Source organism: Typha latifolia, chromosome 2 (assembly GCF_019914945.1).
Source record: "Typha latifolia isolate L0001 chromosome 2, TyphaL0001v2, whole genome shotgun sequence".
Lineage (NCBI taxonomy): Eukaryota > Viridiplantae > Streptophyta > Magnoliopsida > Poales > Typhaceae > Typha > Typha latifolia.
In genome coordinates this window covers 6,682,114-6,701,813 of record NC_133087.1, presented here as the reverse complement: position 1 = coordinate 6,701,813, position 19,700 = coordinate 6,682,114, and the positions used below count along the sequence as shown (strand labels likewise).

Below are 19,700 nucleotides of genomic sequence, written 5' to 3'. Positions count from 1 at the left end.
TGTGGAAGTGGTGGTCGAGGAGAACATTGGCAGACTTGACGTCGCCATGTATGACTGAGGGATGAATGGAGTGAAGGACGAACAGGCATGCCAATGGGCGTGAATTCCAAGACAGTGCTGCTGTGAAGTAGGCTGAGCTGGCTGAGTCATCCAGATTCGGCTTCTCCGCAGACTTCTTGATCGGCTGCTTCATCCTCTTCCTCTAATCCACCGAGCTCTCCCATAAGATCTCTGTCAACGTCCATCCCGATGCTTTCCACCTCGGCTCATGGCAATCCCTTTTGATCTCCTTGGGTACGCCTTCCAACAAACCAAGCTTGCTGTCTCATGGCTTGTGAAGACTCGATCTGAAAGCAAGGCATGCATGTGTGCCAGTGAGGAACCAAGCTGGCTTGGAGAACCTCTATAAGACCGCCAAATTGATAGCAACTAGATCACCACCTCTGCCGGAGTACTCTGATGAGGAGATCGGCGTGGGTTTAATAAATGAGACGAGTGGTTTGAGATTATTTGGATAATTTACTACTTTTTTTCTCGCTAAATTGATGAGATCATTTAGTTATTGCGAGTATAATTGTCAATAGACATTTTTTTGTTGTCATTAGCCGTTTAATTTTGCCCCAAAATTTAAGAAGGATATTATAATCTAAAAAAAGTTTATGAGGTCCACATAAAGCCCAGTACAATTCATGAGTATAAACGTAATTATTCCAATTATGATTGAGTATAAACGTAATTAATCCAATTATGATTGAAGGATTTCATATGGTAGGTTATTGTAGCCCTGGCTTTGATTGGGCCTCAATTGAGCTCTAGGATTTTATGCGGTAAGTTTCTTGATGGGCTGGGCAAAATATATACTATTTGCCATACTGGGCAAAAGAGATTTTAGTATCTACCTTGGAAAACCTTCTTGAGCGTAATCCAAGGCTCTGAAGAGGTAAAAGCACGACGAAGCTTCGTCCCCGTCGTGGTGTCAATCGGAGGAAAGCACGCGAAGAGCTGCCGCCATGGCCGCGTCTCTGCTCCACTCTCTCGCCCTTCCCCTGTCGCGTCGAAGGTAGCAAAACCTGAACTCTCTCCACACTCGATATGTTCGTTTAAATGCCTGAGAGGAAGCAGCCAATGTTTCTCATATGTATTTCCGCTATATGCTAGTTTTGCGATTCCTCGCCAACGCCCAAACTGCAAATTTAAGATCTTTGTAAGGTTCGGAGTGTTGGGTCTGCCAAGAGGTGGTTTGTTGAAGCTGCGGTATGTCAGGGAAGAGTTGGTTCCTCCTACAGAGGAGGATTTACAGGGGTAAGTGTTACCAAATTCTACTGCTTGAGCTGAATTGTGTTTTTGCTATGGTCGTCACCATAGTATAAATATGGTAGTTGAACTTGTTCCTGCTTTATCAGCTGGTCCGCTACTTGGTTTTGCTCAACTGTTAGTTTAGGATAGGCCAACATAAAAGGGTAGGAAAAAGTGGTTTTCCATTGGATTTTGGAATTGCCATTTTGCGTTAATTTCCATTGAATGCTGATTAGGCCTAGTTAAAAACTGTAACATGCTAATTAGGATGCTGAAAACGCTAGTTGCTTCAAACCTTGATAGAGCTCCACAGTCTAGGAAAGAATCTGTATTTAAGTTAAAGCACATTAATTTGGTCAGTGGATCGCGTTTACTTGACAAAACCTTTCTTTAAAGATATGCTACTCTTCTCTTTCTATGGTTTAAAACTTAAAATATACCTCCCTTCTTCAGCCATTCGGTGACAAAGGCTTTCCATCTTCAACTTTGATAGATGGTGGTGGCACTGTATTCTAAGAGTATGTATGCGGAAAAATGGTTTATTGTGCCAGTACCTCAAAGGCACTTGAGTCCTTCATTAACCTACTCTTATGCAGTAGAAAATTTTGTCTTAATGCTCATCTATGCCTCATACAAATATGAAGAAAAAATAGTCATTTTCTTTTTCTTTTTTGTTTCTTTTTTCTGGATCATTTCACTGTTATGAGAAACCTTCACCCTGTTTTTGTTAGGGTGGTGGATGAGAACTCCTTACTGTACTTTAATCTCAACTTTTAATAAGCCAAAGAAGATGTTACAGGTACAGATATCATATAAAATATATACATATCCAACCACTTATGGATTTACCCAAAGACTCTAAATTAAGTCTAGTCCCAAAATTACAAAAATACAATTGAAATTGACTCAAACAAGCAAGAAAAGAAGTAACCCATGAGACCAATTATTTCTTCTCTCATATGAAAGTATGCTTTAACTTTTCCTAATTTGCATCAGTTAAAAGGAAGATGTCAGGAGAAAGAGATTATGAGGTTTATGGATGAAAGATAAGACCAAAATAACCTTAAAAATTAGTGATTTCTGGGTCAAAACAGATATTCACATTGATCTACACTTATATTTTCCTAAATGAGTAGTTTTTAACTCTCAGAGTGAGATTTTTTGTTGAAATGGGCAAAAATAGACGTGTACGAGAACTAGCCAGGCTTGTGTTAGGGTGAGAGAAGGGTCGCACTTGCATCTGCTTCAGGTTTGTATTACACCAAGGTCAGCATAAACCCAGCCTTAGGTGCATTGACAGTCGCACATAGGCAAGTATTAGGCCTATGGGCTTTTTGCCAAATCTCTAACATTATTAGACTTGACCCTAGATTGGGTTGAGGGAGAAGAGAGAAGGAGAAGAGAAGAGTTTGGGAGAAAAATGTTTTGTTTTTCCATATCATAAAAGAGGGAGCAAAACCCTATTTATACAAGGTCATCATAAATAAGATAAACGAATCATATATATATATATATCTAATAACTCTAATACCCACCCTCAAACTCAAGGTGGATCATAAACTGAGAGTTTGCTGACTAAATGCTTAGTGGAAGGGGAAGATACTTCGTGAAGAAGTCAGCAATCTGCTCCTCAGTGCTGACGTGATGGAGCGAAATAATGTCAGCTCGGTACTCCTGACGAGTGTAGTGTATATCGAATTCAATGTGCTTTGTCCTCTCATGAAAAACAGGATTTTCAACAAGCTTTTTAGCACTATCATTGTCGACATGAAGAGGAGTTGGGAGGGGTAAGGGAACACCCATATCACTAAGGAGACGACGAAGCCAAACAATCTCCTTCGTCGCCACACACATAGTACGATACTCTGACTCAGTACTGGAGAGAGACACTACATTCTGCTTTTTGCTACGCCAAGAAATTAGGGAATCTCCTAGAAAAATGCAAAAGCCGGTAGTAGACTTTCGATCAGACCTGTCACCAGCATAATCTGCATCGGAATAAGCTCGCAGAGCTAAGATGGAAGTCGATGGCATGAAAAGAGAGCGAGTGATAGTGCCACGAAGGTATCGAAGAATATGTATAAAAGCAGCATAGTGGGCAGATCAAGGAGCCTGCATGAACATGAACTGAGTAACAAGACCAACTGCATAAGAAATATCAGGCCGGGTAATGGCCAAGTAGACGAGTGCCTCTACCAGCTGACGATATCTGGTCGGATCTGGAAGAAGCTAACCATCATTGGGCTGAAGCTTCACATGAAGCTCAATTAGGGTAGTAGCAAGACGAGTATCAGTGATGGTGGCACGATAGAGAATGTCTATAATATACTTTTGCTGGGACAGCAAAAGGCCATGGGATGACTGAGCAATTTCGATACCCAAAAAGTATCAAAGAGAACCGAGATTCTTCATCTCAAACTGATGCTAAAGATGCTGTTGGAGAGAGCGAATACCGACCGAGTCATCTCCAGTGATAATCATATCATCGACATACAGAAGGAGGACCCGAACCTGAGAAGAAGAGCGCAAAAATAGAGATGGCTCAGATGGGCTCTCATGAAATCCGTAGGCTGTGGGAACACTGCGAAATCGATCAAACCAGGCACGAGGGGCCTGCTTGAGCCCATAAATAGCTCGACGCAGTCGACAGATGTGACCTGGAGGAAGAGGGAAACCGGGTGGAGGATCCATATATACCTCCTCATCAAGAAGACCATAAAGAAACACATTCTTCACGCCCATCTGATGTAAAGGCCATTGACGACTAGAAGCAACAGCAAGAAGAGTGCGGATAGAAGTCATCTGGGCAACTGGAGCAAATGTCTCCTTATAGTCTATCCCGTACTCTTGAGTAAAGTCTTGAGCAACGAGACGAGCTTTGTACCTAGCTATGGATCCATCAGGTCGATACTTGACCTTGAAGATCCATTTACTGCTGACAGGCACAATGTCTGGCGGGCGAGGGACAACATCCCAAGTATGCATCTGCTGAAGGGCCTGAAGCTCATCTACCATAGCCTGCTGCCACTCTGGAACCTGGATGGCCTCACGATAGGACTTGGGCTGAGGGGTGGAGTGGATGGCTGCAAGAAAAGTATGAAACTGGGGGGAGTATGTAGTGAAAGACATCATAAATCCATACCAGTCAGGAGGGCGATGCTCACGCTCTGGATAGCGATGAGCGGGTGCAGGAGTCGTCACAGTAGAGGATGGAACGATCGGAGGGATACTACCAATAGAGGAAGGCTCAGCTGTAGGAGGGGGGACATGACCTGCGAGTGTAGGAGTATGGGAAGGTCGTTATGGGAGGGGGTACTCCTCTAGAAGAGGTGGAACCTCACTGAGAGAGCGGTCTGGAAAAGCAGATGGAAGTGATAGTAAAGGGGTGTCGATGGATAGAGTATCGAACAAGTGGGGGGTAGATGGTGGGGCTGAGGTAGGGATATCCGAGGGGACGGAGGATAGGATAGGTGTAGAGAGATCCAGAAATAAGAAGTCCGAAGGAGCCAAAGCGTCGGAGGTGAAGAAGGGTATCTCTTCCAGAAAAGTGACATGGTGTGATATCCTAAGACGACGAGCATAAGTGTCATAACAATGACAACTTTTATGCTCAGGACTATATCCTAGAAAGTTGCATTTAGCTGCTCGAGGGGATAACTTGTTGCGTTCACCGGGAGGAAGAAGAACAAAGTAGGTGCACCCAAAGATACAAAGATGACCATAAGATGGTGAAGTACCATGGAGATGCTCGTACGGGGTCACACCATCAAAGACTGAAGATGAAGTTTGATTGATTAGATAGAGAGCAGTAAGAAGAGCCTCAGCCCAATAAGAATGAGAAACAGAAGCCTCAAAAAGAAGAGCACGAGTGGTCTCAAGAAGATGACGATGCTTCTGTTCGGCAACACCATTCTGAGCAGGGGTATAGAGACACGACTGCTGAGGTAGGGTGCCGGTAGAAGAATGAATAGAACGAAATTCAGAGGAAAGGTACTCCTGAGCACCGTCAGATCGGAAGATTTTAATGGATCGACCAAACTGAGTACGAACCATGGAAGAGAAATCACAATAGATCTGACACACCTCAAAGCGCTAACGCATGAGGTAAACCCAAGTGAAACGATAGAAATCATCAATGAAACACACATAGTAGAGAAAACCAAGACCCGAAGACAGCGGAGCAGGGCCCTAAATATCAGAGTGCACAATGTAGAAAGGGGAATCAGAGATATTCGCACTAAGAGGAAAGGGAAGGGCCCGATGTTTTGCCAACCTATAGCCAGTACAAGGGGACAAACAAGAAAACCGACTACTGCCTAAGCACCCAGATCGGGACAAGGTCTTGAGACGCTGACTCGATACATGACCTAGACGCCGATGCCACAGGTCTGAAGGAGGGAGAGGAGTGACTGGACAAACACTAGGGCGAGGTGATGGCAGATGAAGCTGATCCAGGTAGTAAAGCCCATGGATTTGACTACCGATCCCAATCCTCTGGCCTGTAGACGGGTCTTGCACAAATAGGAAGTAGAAGAGAAGGATACAGTATAACCAGAGTTAGAAAGCTGAGTAATAGAAATAAGACTCAAGGTTAGGCCAGGAACAAGCCAAACATCATATAAAGTTAGACGACTCGTGGGATTCGTGGTAGGGGTAATATAGCCAATGTGAGAGATGGGATAATGGGTCCCATCAGCTGTGTGAACATGAGGAAGAGTCATAAGGGCAAGGGTGAGGCTAGTAAAGATGGAAGTGTCACCAGTCATATGATGTGAGGCGCCAGAATAAAAATCCAGGGTTTGGTCATACCAGAAACAGCAGAGGCAGAAGTAGAGGCACTAGTGAAACTAAAAGCTCCATGAATGAGTTGCTGAATCTGTTGGAGTTGCGCACCACTGAAGGTGGGATTGCTGGAGTGATCATATGAACTGGTGCTTGGTGTAGTAATCGAGGAAGCCAAGTGACGACTCTTGTCTTTGCTTGACCCCCCTTTGCTAGAATGGGGAACAAGCTCATGATGTAGTCGATAACAGCGTGCAACAAGATGACCAGGACGACCGCAATGAGTACACATGGGACGCGATGAGTGATGATCTCGTCCAGGCACATGAGAGACACGACCAGCAGTCAAAATATTAGGCGTGACTGATATAGGAGCAGGAGCAGTACTAAGCACACTCTCTACGACAATAGATGATAGTATAAAGGTGACTTGTTGAGAGAGTAAGAGACGCTGCCTAAGCTCCTCAGCCTGTAGCTCAGCTATGACACTGTCCAAGCTCGGGAGAGTGGAGCGATGCAACAGATGTCGAGTCAAATCTCCAAATTTCGGATGAAGGGCATTTAGGAAATCTATCATATGATCCTTGTCACGGTGGTGCCGAGTAGACATCGAGTCAGAGGGGCAGAAAGTAGGCTCCATTGAGGTAAGCTTACATCATATGTCAGTCATGCATGCGCAAAAGTTATGAATAGAGAGCTGACCCTGTTTGACCTCCTGAGCCTCGTGACGGAGCTGAAAGCGACGCATCAGACTTGACTGAACGAATCGGCGACTAAAATGGGCCCATATGGCCTGAGCAAAAGACAAGGTCTGAAGCTGAGGTCGAAACGATCAATCAAACCTACAAGATGAGGTAGGTGCAAACCTCCATGTCACGCAGGGCTCACTCATCATACTCTGGAGACGGAACCTCCGACTGAATAGCCTTTAGGTGTATCAGACTTAGTAGAAGCCACAATGGTGGCCTGGATGATAGTGCGAGGGGTAGCACACCCCGCAGAGATGCCGTCGATGTGCCCGAGAAGACGTCGACCGCGGAGGACCGTCTCAATGGAAGAGGCCCATGTGGTCCAATCTCGCTGAGTGACAAGTAGAAAACTAACTAATGATACACTCTCACGACCGACCAGGATATAAGACGCCATTGGAAGGGACGATAATTTATCAAACACCTTGAAAGCGATTCAAGATTTCCAACTTGACCCCACTCAAGCCTTTTGTCGAACATTTAGTGAGCAGGACTTTTGAATGGTGCAGCAGAGAAAAAAAAAGAAAGGGGAGCTGTGGATACAATAAACCTTCACATGGTGGGTACTGGTTAAAAAAAAATTGCTGCTGTTGCAGAATCGAAAAACTGCAGAAGAAGAGGAGACAAAAGGACTTTTGTCGAATACTTGGTGGGCACTAGCTGAAGAGAAAAAAATGCTGCTGCTGCTGCAGGATTGAAGAAATATGTGGCCGTGCTGCTGCTACTGCTGCTGAACACAGCGCTGCTGCTGCTGAACGAAGAAGATGGCGAGGAGGCCGAAAAACACGCTGTGCTGCTGCTGAAAAACAGTGGCAGCTGCAGCCGCTGTGGCTAATTGCTGCTGCTGCGTCTGCAGCTGTGGTGGAGGCTGCAGCAGTGGCTACTGCAGCAGCAGACGAGCTCGAGGAGTGAGGGGGGCAGCTCTCGAGATCGAAAATAATGAAAGAAAAAAGAAGAAGAAGAAGAAGAAGAAGACACAATCGAAGAGGGAGATGGAGAGAGACTGTTTGGAGAATGAGAGATCCAACAAGTGTCTCTAGAGATCGAGATTGCTTTGGTAGCATGTAACGTTATTAGACTTGACCCTAGATTGGGTTGAGGGAGAAGAGAGGAGAAGAGAAGAGTTTGGGAGAAAAATGTTTTGTTTTTCCATATCATGAAAGAGGGAGCAAAACCCTATTTATACAAGGTCATCATAAAATAAGATAAATGAATAATATATATATCTAATAATTCTAATACTCTATATTGAGTTCATTAGTTGGAATCCAATCTAGATCTATCCAGATTGAAATTTGTTTGATTTATACCGAAACTTTACCACTGCAAAGTTGTGCTAACAACATGCTTGATGTATCAAACAAAAGAAGCATCTCAGTCAATGAGACTCCCAGCATACAGCATCGAGGAAGGCTTTTGTAAGCAACCTTACCCATGCACTAGATGTTATTTGATTAGGTCTATGCTTTTGTTCTTTGATGTAACAAATAGCTTATAGTTAATTCATTTAATTTTCCTTTTAAATGTGATATGATAAGAAAAATAGCAATGCTGCAATAGTAGTGGACAATCTACTTTTTCTGTAGACTAATTGGTGCTTTGCCAATTAATTGTTAGCAGATCAAATATGCTTGATAAGGCATATATTGGAACGGATGGTATGGATGATTTGGAGAGACAACTTCAAGATTTATTTATTGAAATCAAAACCAAGCTTGAGATGGGAAATAAAGATGATGCCACAGACCTGCTTCAGGCAAATTATGAATCAGTAAAGGAACAAATAGAGGATGGTGTCAAAGGCATAGAGCAAGCTGCTGTTATGGACATCATAGCATTGGGATACATGGGCATAGGTGACTTTGAGTTTGTTGAGCATCTTTTAGATATGGTAATCTTTTCTACATTGGACTGCTTTTACAATGACAAACTTGTACGGTCACAGGCTATGAGATACCTACATTTTGTCCTTAAGAGACATTTCATGATTCTTTTATAATCTACATTTAATTTTTCTTTGCATAAGGCAAGGAATATCTCATCCTTTGTTCAGCAAGCTAATTATAGTACCAATTTCACAATAATCATATCATATAAAGATTTCTTGTGACAGGCTTCTTATAAGTGGTTTTGGCATATTGGCAATGTGAGATTGATAAGCCTAAGTGTCTAACATCATCTATTCCAAGAAGAAGGGCATTGATATGACATTACCTATACAACTATGTGAATCATATTTTTACCTATCTAACTCTGTCATCCTGCCCCCCAACGTCTACTTGAAGGGCATCATAATACCATATAATTTTTTTTCTCCATTCTTTAAGCCCCTTTTGGTCTTCCTCTTTCACTTGTTGCATATTAGAAACTAATCACATCAGTTCTTGCTGATGCTTTATAGATTTTCTTGGAATTCTCAAGAAGACAGGACCAACTTAATGATTCTTTCGATCATATATACTGTCTAAATGTTTAATTCTGATTTTTGAGATGCTGCTTCATATCTCATGTTGATCATTGCGAGATCATATATGATGGCAATTCTTTTTGAAAGATGGGGAACACTAGAAGTTTAGAATTAATGCGTCGTGACTGTTTCATGTTAAAAGTTATGGCATTAAGAGACAAGATCTCCCTGGAGAAATGGGTTGCGACATTTGAATGAGGCATGAACTATGCCACTTAAATCATTCTTATTCTTTCATATGTCACTGATATTTCTTATATATGTCACTTGGAAACCTCTTAGTTCTTCATCCTTCACTAATAAAATTGTATGTCATTTGTCACTATCAGTTGGCTGGAATCATGGGGCCTCTGCATGATGACGTCCCACTAGTGGATTCAATACTGGTACATATGGGAAGTATGTTCACTGCTTTAAGCAAGTTTGAGGATGCTATTCTTGCATATGAGAGAAGCCTGAAAATTTTAGAGAGGAAATTTGGTAAGTACTTGCAGTTGGTAAATTCTTCTTTAAATCCTTAAAGCAGAAATTTAAACTCAATGGCTTTTTATTTAAGATATTCTGGAAGCAAGATACTCAAATGTTCCAATTGTTAGTTTTGAAATAAAGTTGATCTTGAGATAAGGTGATTGTAGACAAGGTTCTAAGTATCGGTTTCGGAATCAAGATAGGGTGGTTGAAAAAACGATATTTATTGGCCGTATCAGCCGAATCTGCCTTCTGTTTCGGACACTTCGGAGTGGGGATCAACTAAATCATCTGTATCGGCCGATCCATTTCGGCGATACGGATCGGAATCAGCCAATACTTGAATCCATAATCGTAGATGAACAATGAGCTATGTGTGTTTATGTTTCAAGTCAGTGGCTATGGAATAATATCGTGATGTCTAGTATCCTATTTTTTACTGTGATATGTGAGGATTTTTCTGTCATCTGATCTTTGGTTCTTTAACACTAGAGTACTGCAAGAGGCTACAGTAACAATTAATGAAGACTTATAGGGAGGAGCCAAAATCAGAGGAGAAAGGAGCTGATATAACAGAGTGATTCAAATTTCATCATTGATGTGTATATGTGGCAAGAAGAGTCACACAGTGATAATGCTTTTTACATGTGAAGTTTTATTAATGATTAGAATAAAAGAATGATGATAAATAGATTACCAAAAGATGAGCATGGGTGATATAAATGAAGCCTAAAGGGCTTCCTATGTTTTTGTTGTAGCATTTTGGGAGGTACTTGATGATTGAAGTTGGAATAACACATGTTTAAGACCTCAGTTAGTGAGATTTAAAATGATCTACTCACTGGATCCTTGTAGCATCTAAAGTCCACTTGTTGAGAGAAGCACTCGACGCATCTTTTAAGCATAATATCAGTTATCAGAAGTAGTATAACTCCTATGAAACAATATTGGCACATAGTTTAAACTTTAAACTTTAAAGTGTTTACATGTATTACAGCTAACCAAGTGTTGCCATATGTGGTCGGCAGTCAGCACCGCATTGCGACCATACCCACAATCATTGTATAGTTTTGTTTAAGAGTGCTTACATATATGATATATCTTTAAAATGGACGCTAATTACTCAAGTTTCAACCTGTGACCTATAAACTCTGCATAGATTATGTAGCTTCTGTTCTGCCACTGATTACCATTCTTACAATGTTTTTAAATTGCAAGGAGTGTTGAATAATGTACTTCTTGTAGGAAATGATAATCCTTTGCTTATACCACCACTTATGGGCATGGCAAAGGTGTTTACATCCATTGGAAGGTCTACGAAAGCAATAGTCATCTATCACCGGGCTGTTGGTATTTTGGAAAAGACAAGAGGAAAAGAAAGTAAAGAACTTGTTGTACCATTGTTTGGCCTTGGTAATTTATTGATAAATGTAGGAAAAGCAGCAGAGGCTGAGACTTGCTTCAGCAGGTATGGCAATATTTGGCATTCTCCATCATTGACAACCATAACTAAAATAATTGATTTCTTTCCCAAAATGTAATGTGTTTTCTTGTTTTCATATTAATAAACTAATGAATAATCACTCTGTTGTATGTCCTTGACATGCTTCTATTGACAGCATTTTGTATTACTCATAATTCTTTCTTGCTGTTCTCTGTGACTAGTCACATGTCTAATGCTGGCAACAGTTTGAAGGCATGTTTCATTTGACTACTTGCACACATAAGTATTCTCTGATAAGTTCCCTCCATACTAAAGTTCATCTTAGTGCACAAGGCTCCCGCCTACGTGGGCGAAGGGCGCATAATAGAGATAGACCAAAATACACTGGTTATAGTAACTATGACTAGTCTTTACTTACTGATAGCTAAATTATGTTGTTAGTTAGTGAAGCCACGCATGTACCAGATTATTGCTCATTGCCATTGCTTAAATGGAGATCTGGCAACATTTCATTTTCTTTAATTCCCCATCATCATCCATTTGTAGCAGTTTCCACATATTGTGTCAGTTTGCAGTTCTCATTTCATCTGCAACTCTCATTTCATTAATCAATAGTCTGATGTCTAAACCAGCTCAAGTCTAGAAAATTCTGTATAGGAGTAGAATATGAGCTGCTTGAAAGAATGCCATTTTTCATGTAAAAGTAAACTGCTGCTTAATAATTTAGGAAAAAGTAAAAGCAGATGAAGGAAGAAGGAAGAAGTATATTTCTTCTATAGTTATATGGCCAGAGAGGTATGCTGCAAGAAGCCAGGAAGCTTGATACTTGATAGTCCTCTAGTTGTTATGGAGCTGAACGTAATGATCATCTCATTATGAGAAAGAGGGAATATTTGTCATCTGTAGTCTACTAGTCTTAGCATTAGCTATTGCTTGACAACTTTGATTTGTGTAATCTTTTATGTTCTGTATTTCATATATCCTGTTTACTCTGTCATCACATGATCTTTTAGAAATGATTTACCAAGAATTTTTTTTTGATAAAGATTCAGTTAAACAGGCCAATTAGATCACTTTTATAACTCCTGAAATTAGTTGTTCTAGACTTTCAGTTGTGTTATCTATTAGATAAAAAAAAAATCTAGGTTATTAGCTAATTATTTGAGGAGCTTAACTCCTCAAATATATCTTGTTTATGGAAAGTAACAGCAAACAACGTTTTCCCTTTTACCCAAATTGGGGCTTGCTCATGCATTCCTTGGAGGGCCATCTATCAGGCCCACAATACTCAATTCTCCAAGTCACTCCTGTTGCATAATCAGTTATCATTCCTACCTTGTTTCAAACCCTGTTTTTTTTCACAAAGACTCCCTGAGGGGCATTGACCTTTGATTTGAATGCTTAATGTATATGAGATGTTCTTATATTTTAAGTTGTTTTTTCTGCAAACTAAATCATAGATCTTGCAAAATGTGATGCTATATCTGGTTAGTTTTGTCATGCTTCTACTAGGATGAGAAGGATGATTGGCCATATGTTCTTTAGTTGGCATGACCAATTAATTGAAATGTCTGTCTGTCTGTCTTGTCACATTAGCTTACTTGATAATCCAATCTTCCCACTGAAACAAAGTTGATCCTTATAAACTTGTGCTTTTGATAAACTAAAATTTACCTACTTTTCAACAGAGTTTGAACTGATTTCTCCTGCCGTTGTCATCAGCATTATCCTTCTAATGGCAACAGCTCTTGGCTGATCAGTTACATACTTACATCCTGAAGAAAGCATTTTTTTCAGAAAGTCAATGATTACTCTGTAGTTCTTGCTATTGTAACCTCATTATTATGTAGTAATGTAGACCCTGCTAGTTACCTATTCCTAATGTTCACCCCCTTTTGAGTGCTCGCCTCGGGATCTTGCTTGATCAGATGCCACACCTTGAGATTATTCCTGAGGAAGAACAACTATGGCGAGCACATATCATGAATTGCGGGATCCTAAGCATTGTTCTTGCTATAACTGAGATTCATTTCTCCATTGTTTTCAGATGAAGGACATTTATTGAAAGATGGATGATTGTCAACACATTGAGATCATGATGAAATCTCTCTCTCAGAGGATGCATAGATCTTTTATGTGCTGTTTTTATAGATGGCCATTTGGACTGTGAGAGCATAGCTTCGAATCAAGTCTAGACCTAGTCTGAACCCACTTTATAAGCCATGAATGCGAGCTTCCTTATGAGGCTTTCTATGGAAGAGGGCTAGCAGAAAAGAATCACTTATCACTGCCAACTTAGGGTAGTTGTATAGGTGAAGAATGATTGTCCCTGAACCCTAAACCCTTAAGAAAGTTCTCTAATAATTCGTCTGTGCCTCCAAATTAGCTGACAATCTCTTTGAGTCATATACTTATTGCAGTTCTTTCTTTTACCCTCTAAAGGATTCCTGCAGTTATTGAAGATATTTCTTCTGCAAAGAAAAAAAGAAGAGATTGATAATAAAGAGCCTATCTTCCGTAAATGTTCATTTCATGGAATGTCATGCGTTTCAATTGGAATGATTGATATGTGTCAATTCAGATCACACCAACGAATTACCGGCATAGGTATGGGGATAGGATCTCAATATTCTTCACGACCATCCCTACTGACCTGTGTCACTAGATATTGGAAATATCTTACTTCAAAATGGCTTGATTTGTGGTCTCCTTCATCCTTTTGGGTACCCCTTTGCCTATTGGTAAGTAACCTATATAAATTATACTTCAATTTCAGAAATCAATGGATTTTTTGGTTTTCCCCAAGTTATGTGTCCCACTTTGAAGAAGTTGAAAAGATTAGGGGAAATCATGAAATTATAAATTTTGGTGTTTGATTCAAGTAAAACTACCACTTTCTACGACACATTGCATGTTTTACATCATAATCTAGTATTGAAATGCTTCAATTTAGCCCCTAACATATATTAAGGCCCTAAAAACGTTTAAAGATTGTTTCTTGACATATTGAGGTTATACATCATGCTAGCCAATGTTGACACACTGGCTCGGCACAGCACATGCTGATTACAGGTAGTGCTAAGCTGAGGCCTCATGTCATGTACTTCTGGCATGGGATCCTCCATTCCTATCTGAACGGGTGAGAGATAAGCATGAAATGTTGTCCTTTGATCTTTTTCTTCTGTTCTTTGATTCTTACTTCTATGTTCGGAAGGCCGAAAACTCGAACACTAGACTTAACCCTAGACTCAAATTATAATCTATCTTGGTCTACAGATTGATCCTCGAAGTTTCATTGAAACAATCTTTCTCATTTTATTTTCAGAATTGCAATAGCTTTCGTTGATGAATAAAGATATTTGTGCTTCCTTTTGATTCACTCGTGCTTGTTCTCTTTATGAAAAATTATTTCTTTTCACGTCATTGTCACCTTCCTTCCGTACTTGCCATATATCAGCATGATACAGGCCATAAGTCTTCAACATGTATGCTGCCGATAGACCAGTTACACTCTCCAACTGGTGGCACCTTAATCTGTAGTTGTTCTTCATTTGTCCAAATTTTAAGATCTAAATGCTATAACAGCTATTGTATTTTTGTTTCTTAGTTCTGTTCTACATATTGCATTTTTCCTCAGCTTTAACAATATTTCTCTTTTTCTTTCCTCTATTTTGAAGAATTTTGGAGATATATAAAGAAGCATATGGAGAGAATGATGGAAGGACTGGAATGGCTATGTGTTCCTTTGCACATGCTCTTTGTGCAACAGGTAAATAATACCTTCAACCATGACAGATGACTTTTAGACATTCTTTTACTGCCAATAATCTCCAATAATCTGCATTGAAGGTTTGACGAACCATTGTTTGTCAGCTGCACAATATTATTTCCCTCAGCTTGTATTGGTTTTGCAGGAAATGTGGAGGAAGCTATTCATATGTATAAAAGAGGTCTCCAGGTTATCAAGGATACAGAATATATGGCTTCAGATGATGATGTTCTTGAAAAGATGAAGACTGATTTGGCAGAATTACTGCATGCCACTGGCAGGTAACATTTTGTCCTTTTATGTTTGGTGAACTACATAGTAGATAGGCCCCTCAATAAGGCTTTCCAGTGTACTCAGTGTCTCAGTGGGCCAAGTTGAGTCCTGGAAATTGCCTCTCTAGTAATGGGAGTAAGGTTGTGTACATCTTGTCTCTCTAGTCCAAATTGATTGGAGCTCATGAGTTAGGACTCCTTTGTAGACTCTATACTCTGGTAAAACAAAATAGAAAATTTGTCATAAAATAAGGTGTACTAATCATATGAAAGGATTATCATACTAAGCATCAATCCTTCTAATTTTAAGGATGGGTCATTCATTTTCCTCAACATGGAGGTTGTTCATTTGTTATTCTCAATGTGGAGATATCTATTGTTATCATCAAGTAGATCTCCCTGGTCACGGTCCAACAAGTATGGCTCAAGCCTGATTTTTGGTGTATGGATCATGCACTCATTACCTGCAAATTAGATATCTGTTGCTAGCACAAAGAGGCATGGGTGATTGTTGACTATATTATTTGACGTACACAAACTTGGATGGAGTGCATGATCTGATAACTAAGTCCCTGTCCTCTAATGACTAGCTCAACATTCTTCGTTTTAATCAACATTTACCCCATGCTTGGCAGAAATGTTGCTTTATAGGAGAATGTTGAAGCTATTGAAAGTTCTAGCCTCAGAGCTTCATTTTTCTAATTGAAGTACATTCAAGATTAGAATCTTATTTGGTTTCTCTCCTTTCCTTTAAATTCATAGATGTAACATGTACTTCAGCACTATATCTTTGAAGTTGAACATCAGAAAAACACATTTTAATGTGCTAGGGATATTTTGCAAGCTTGGTTACACTGGTTTTCTCCTAATGATTTCTTGACAGATTGATTATGAGTTATCTAAGTATTCTTGGTACATGCCTTTTTGTCCTGACAGAGAACAGGAGGGTAGAGAGCTACTTCAGGAATGTTTACTGATTACTGAGAAATACAAAGGAATTGAACATCCTAATTCAGTAACTCACCTTCTGAATCTTGCCACCTCACATTCTCGTTCAAAAAATTTTGTAGAGGCAGAACGATTATTAAGGACATGTTTGCATATAATGTCAAGGGCACTTGGCCCAAATGATCAAGCGCTAACTGTTCCTTTATTACATCTTGCTGTTACTCTGTATCATCTAAAACAGAATGAAGAAGCTGAGGTTCTTGCACTAGAAGCCCTAAGAATACGTGAGGATGCATTTGGAATGGAATCTCTTCCAGTAGGTGAGCATATTATATATGAGAAGTTATATCTAAATATAGTTTGAACTTTTGTATATTCCAGACTGCCAATTGACTGAAACAAATGTTCGATTCCGACTTCAAAATTCACATCCTCTCATGATATATGATTTCATTCTACCCTGGACTCTAGTAATAGCAAAACCACAGGATAGCTTGCCAATATTCTAATAAGTATTTCAGTTCACATAGTTTTTTTTTCCTAGAAATTTGTAAATAACACTGTACATTATTATTGGTTACACACTTCTCTTTGGACCTTCACTGTCCGCCCCTGGGATTTGTGTTTATTGACCAAAAAGCACCCTCCCCTTAGCCTGTCAAACTAAGAGTTATTACACAGGCATGGGTTAAAGTAATACACATGCCACTTGTCTGGAATACCCTTAAGTTATTAATGTATGAGCCACACATACCTACTCCACCAAAAGTGAGCTATAAGTAGGGACAGGATGGTGCTTTTGAAATTTAATGGTAAATTGTTTAAAGGAAATAGAATATACTTTTTTATATGCCATTAAGTTAGTGGATGTCAGGTTCAGATTAATGCAGGATGTTTTTGGGCAATTAAACAAAAGGCAGGATCGGCCTGTGAAGTTTAAAAAGGCAGGGTGCAAACAGTAATAATCACCATGGTCTTATTTATAAGTTTCCCACTGAATGAGTATTTCTAAAAGAAAGGAAGTGTAACATCTACTTTTATCACCAAAAATTGTGCTATCAATTATGTGCCTAAAACATCAAAGGGCAAAGATGATGGTATCACATACTTTAATTGTGCCAAGTCAATATAACAAATGTGGTTTTTTCTGTACATGGAATCTCCTATTAGCATCATGATAAAGATTTGAATCTCACATATAGTCATTTATTTGGTATACTTTTAATTACTTTTTTTTTCTGGCTAGATTTGTGTGAAACAGTCATACATTGGTTTATCCTCAAATTTTGTCATGCGCTTTGAGAGTGATTAGTTTCTTTCTTTAGTTTGACAATTACTTGTGAAGGGTCATCTCTAGGAAATTTTAGAACGACGAAAGTATTCCACATAGGCCAAACCTTAAAGAACTTGGAAATTCATTGCAGAAACATATATGGAAAAGCTGCATTCTGGAACCAACAATGCTAGACAGCAGTTGATAATCTCAAAGTAGATATTCAATTGTGTTATCTTGTTACTCAACTGTGTTTTCAAAGTAGAACAATTACTACCCATTCTCAACTGAAAATTTCTAGTTATCAGCTTAATTATTGTGGAAGATAACAATAGCTTATGGTAGTAACTGATATATGCATATCATCCTCTGCAGGTGAAGCCCTTGACTGCCTAGTGTCTATTCAGGCAAGATTAGAAAAGGATGATAGAGATATATTGGATAAACTGAAAAGGATTCTGAGCATTCAAGAGAAAGAGACGGGTTATGAGAGTGAAGAAGTAATGATCACCTTAAAGAAGATTGTTTTCTATTTGGATAAAATGGGGATGAAGGATGAGAAATTACCTCTTCAGAGGAGACTGTCTATTCTTAGAACCAAATTCAAGCAGAAGATTCCTGTTTGAAAGACTACAATGTTGCAGAAGAGCATTCTGAAAAGTATGTCCCTCATTATCCTGGATTTCTGCTTTTCCTTTTTTTTTCATTTACATCCTGATATTTTTTAAATTTGTCAACCATACTGCAGCTATATCCTATCATGGTAATGCAGTACTGCTGATTGATTGTGTTTGTCGGATTAGTCAGCAGTCGCTGCAACCTTGTCCAGAGCCCGAACAGAATGGGGCTTTTCAAGAATATGTTTGACCCGGATATGGTGGAACCATTGCAATCTCTGTAATGCAACTGAGCCCTACTATCTGGTGAAGCTAACTACAACAGTCCGGCATGAAGCTCCACTATTCTACGTGTATATCTTGGTATCAATGGATGAGCTGAGTGAGTGGTCTGGGTTCCTTCGTTGTTTGGGATATGGATTTGTTCTGGCTTTGGAAATCTGGTACTTTCAGATCGGTATCGTTATTGCAACTACTGGAGGACAAAAGGACATCTTGGATCACAAAAAATATGTTGTATCTCTGGTATTTTATGGCCAAAGTTGCAAGTTAAATAATTTAGGTTTGTTCCCCTCCCATTCTCCATGTCTATGCTTTGTATTAAGCATCAATGTTTATTCCTTATGGATGACCCCATAAGAGACAAACTGCAGTCTTGACACTATTGTGTAAATGTTATATTCGTTATTTGTTACATCCTAGCTTCTGTTACGTAGAAAATATTTTAGATCCCCCCAATGTTAATCACGCTTGATACTTCTTTGGATATGTAAAAAAGAATATTTTATTTTATTTTTCAATTCTCTCTTAATTTTTCATTCTTTCATAACCCATCAGACCGATGTAGGTTTTCTCTTCTCTGGGTATACTCCTACAACGGTCTGATGGGTTATGAAAGAATGAAAAATTAAGAGAGAATTGAAAAATAAAATAAAATATTCTTTTTTACATAATTGCCCATGAAAAGCTGGTATCAGAGCCACTGTTCCTCAGACATGCGTTTTCTATGACAACAACCAGAGCCATAGCTGCAAAGCGAGATGAGGAAAAAGAGATTCTCCCAATAGAGGAGGAAACAGTTGCGGAGACTTTCACTCGCGGAATCGCTCGACCAAATCGAAATATGGAAGAGCCTAGCGTTCAAGCCATGTTTGGGTTTCTTTTCAAACAAATGGTCATCAACAATTAGATGATGATGGAGATGATATGGGAATTACGGGCGACAAGGGAAGCCATGGCGAACGGGAATGCACCATCGACCCCACGACACGAGTCCACCCCTATGAACTCGCTGCCACCGATTTAGAATTTGCACCCACAAGAGCCTTTGCTGCCACCACCCTATGGGCAAAAGCAAGCAAGGATGGTTCCACTAGGCCGAGCTGTGGGTGAGCCTATCCGACGAGCGAACCACTATGGAGAACGCCTTGGAGATTTACATCCATGGGCGAGACAATAAGAATCAGAACCGCGTCGAGTTAATCAAAATCGAAGGAGGGATCATCAACCATTCATGGTGCATCCTCCTCTGGTTAGACAAGGACTTGGATATGATCTGGATCGAGACAACGGTATCTGTGGGCAAATTGTGCGTCTCGAATTTTTCAAGTTCAAA

General features: G+C 39.8%; 1 protein-coding gene across 2 annotated transcripts; it reads left to right on the top strand.

Annotated features, from left to right (window-relative positions):
- The first annotated feature begins 846 nt into the window (after window positions 1-846).
- On the top strand, window positions 847-18,805 carry LOC140782703 (uncharacterized). Of its 2 annotated transcripts, none has more exons than XM_073129423.1 (10): window positions 847-1,060; window positions 1,159-1,302; window positions 8,448-8,718; window positions 9,624-9,774; window positions 11,008-11,230; window positions 14,884-14,975; window positions 15,121-15,256; window positions 16,184-16,515; window positions 17,844-18,128; window positions 18,217-18,805. In XM_073129423.1, the coding sequence occupies exons 1-9, from the start codon at window positions 1,011-1,013 to the stop codon at window positions 18,092-18,094; spliced, it is 1,650 nt and encodes a 549-aa protein (XP_072985524.1). In that variant the 5' UTR covers window positions 847-1,010; the 3' UTR covers window positions 18,095-18,128; window positions 18,217-18,805. The 2 variants fall into 2 exon arrangements, with proteins under 2 accessions (XP_072985524.1, XP_072985525.1); XM_073129424.1 differs by having other exon boundaries at window positions 18,272-18,408.
- The last annotated feature ends 895 nt before the right edge of the window (window positions 18,806-19,700 follow it).

Coding starts and splice junctions, on each gene's coding strand:
- LOC140782703 (XM_073129423.1), top strand. CDS start 1,011: ATGGCCGCGTCTCTGCTCCACTCTCTCGCCCTTCCCCTGTCGCGTCGA. Junction 1,061..1,158: donor CTTCCCCTGTCGCGTCGAAG/GTAGCAAAACCT, acceptor GCTATATGCTAG/TTTTGCGATTCCTCGCCAAC. Junction 11,231..14,883: donor GCTGAGACTTGCTTCAGCAG/GTATGGCAATAT, acceptor TCTATTTTGAAG/AATTTTGGAGATATATAAAG.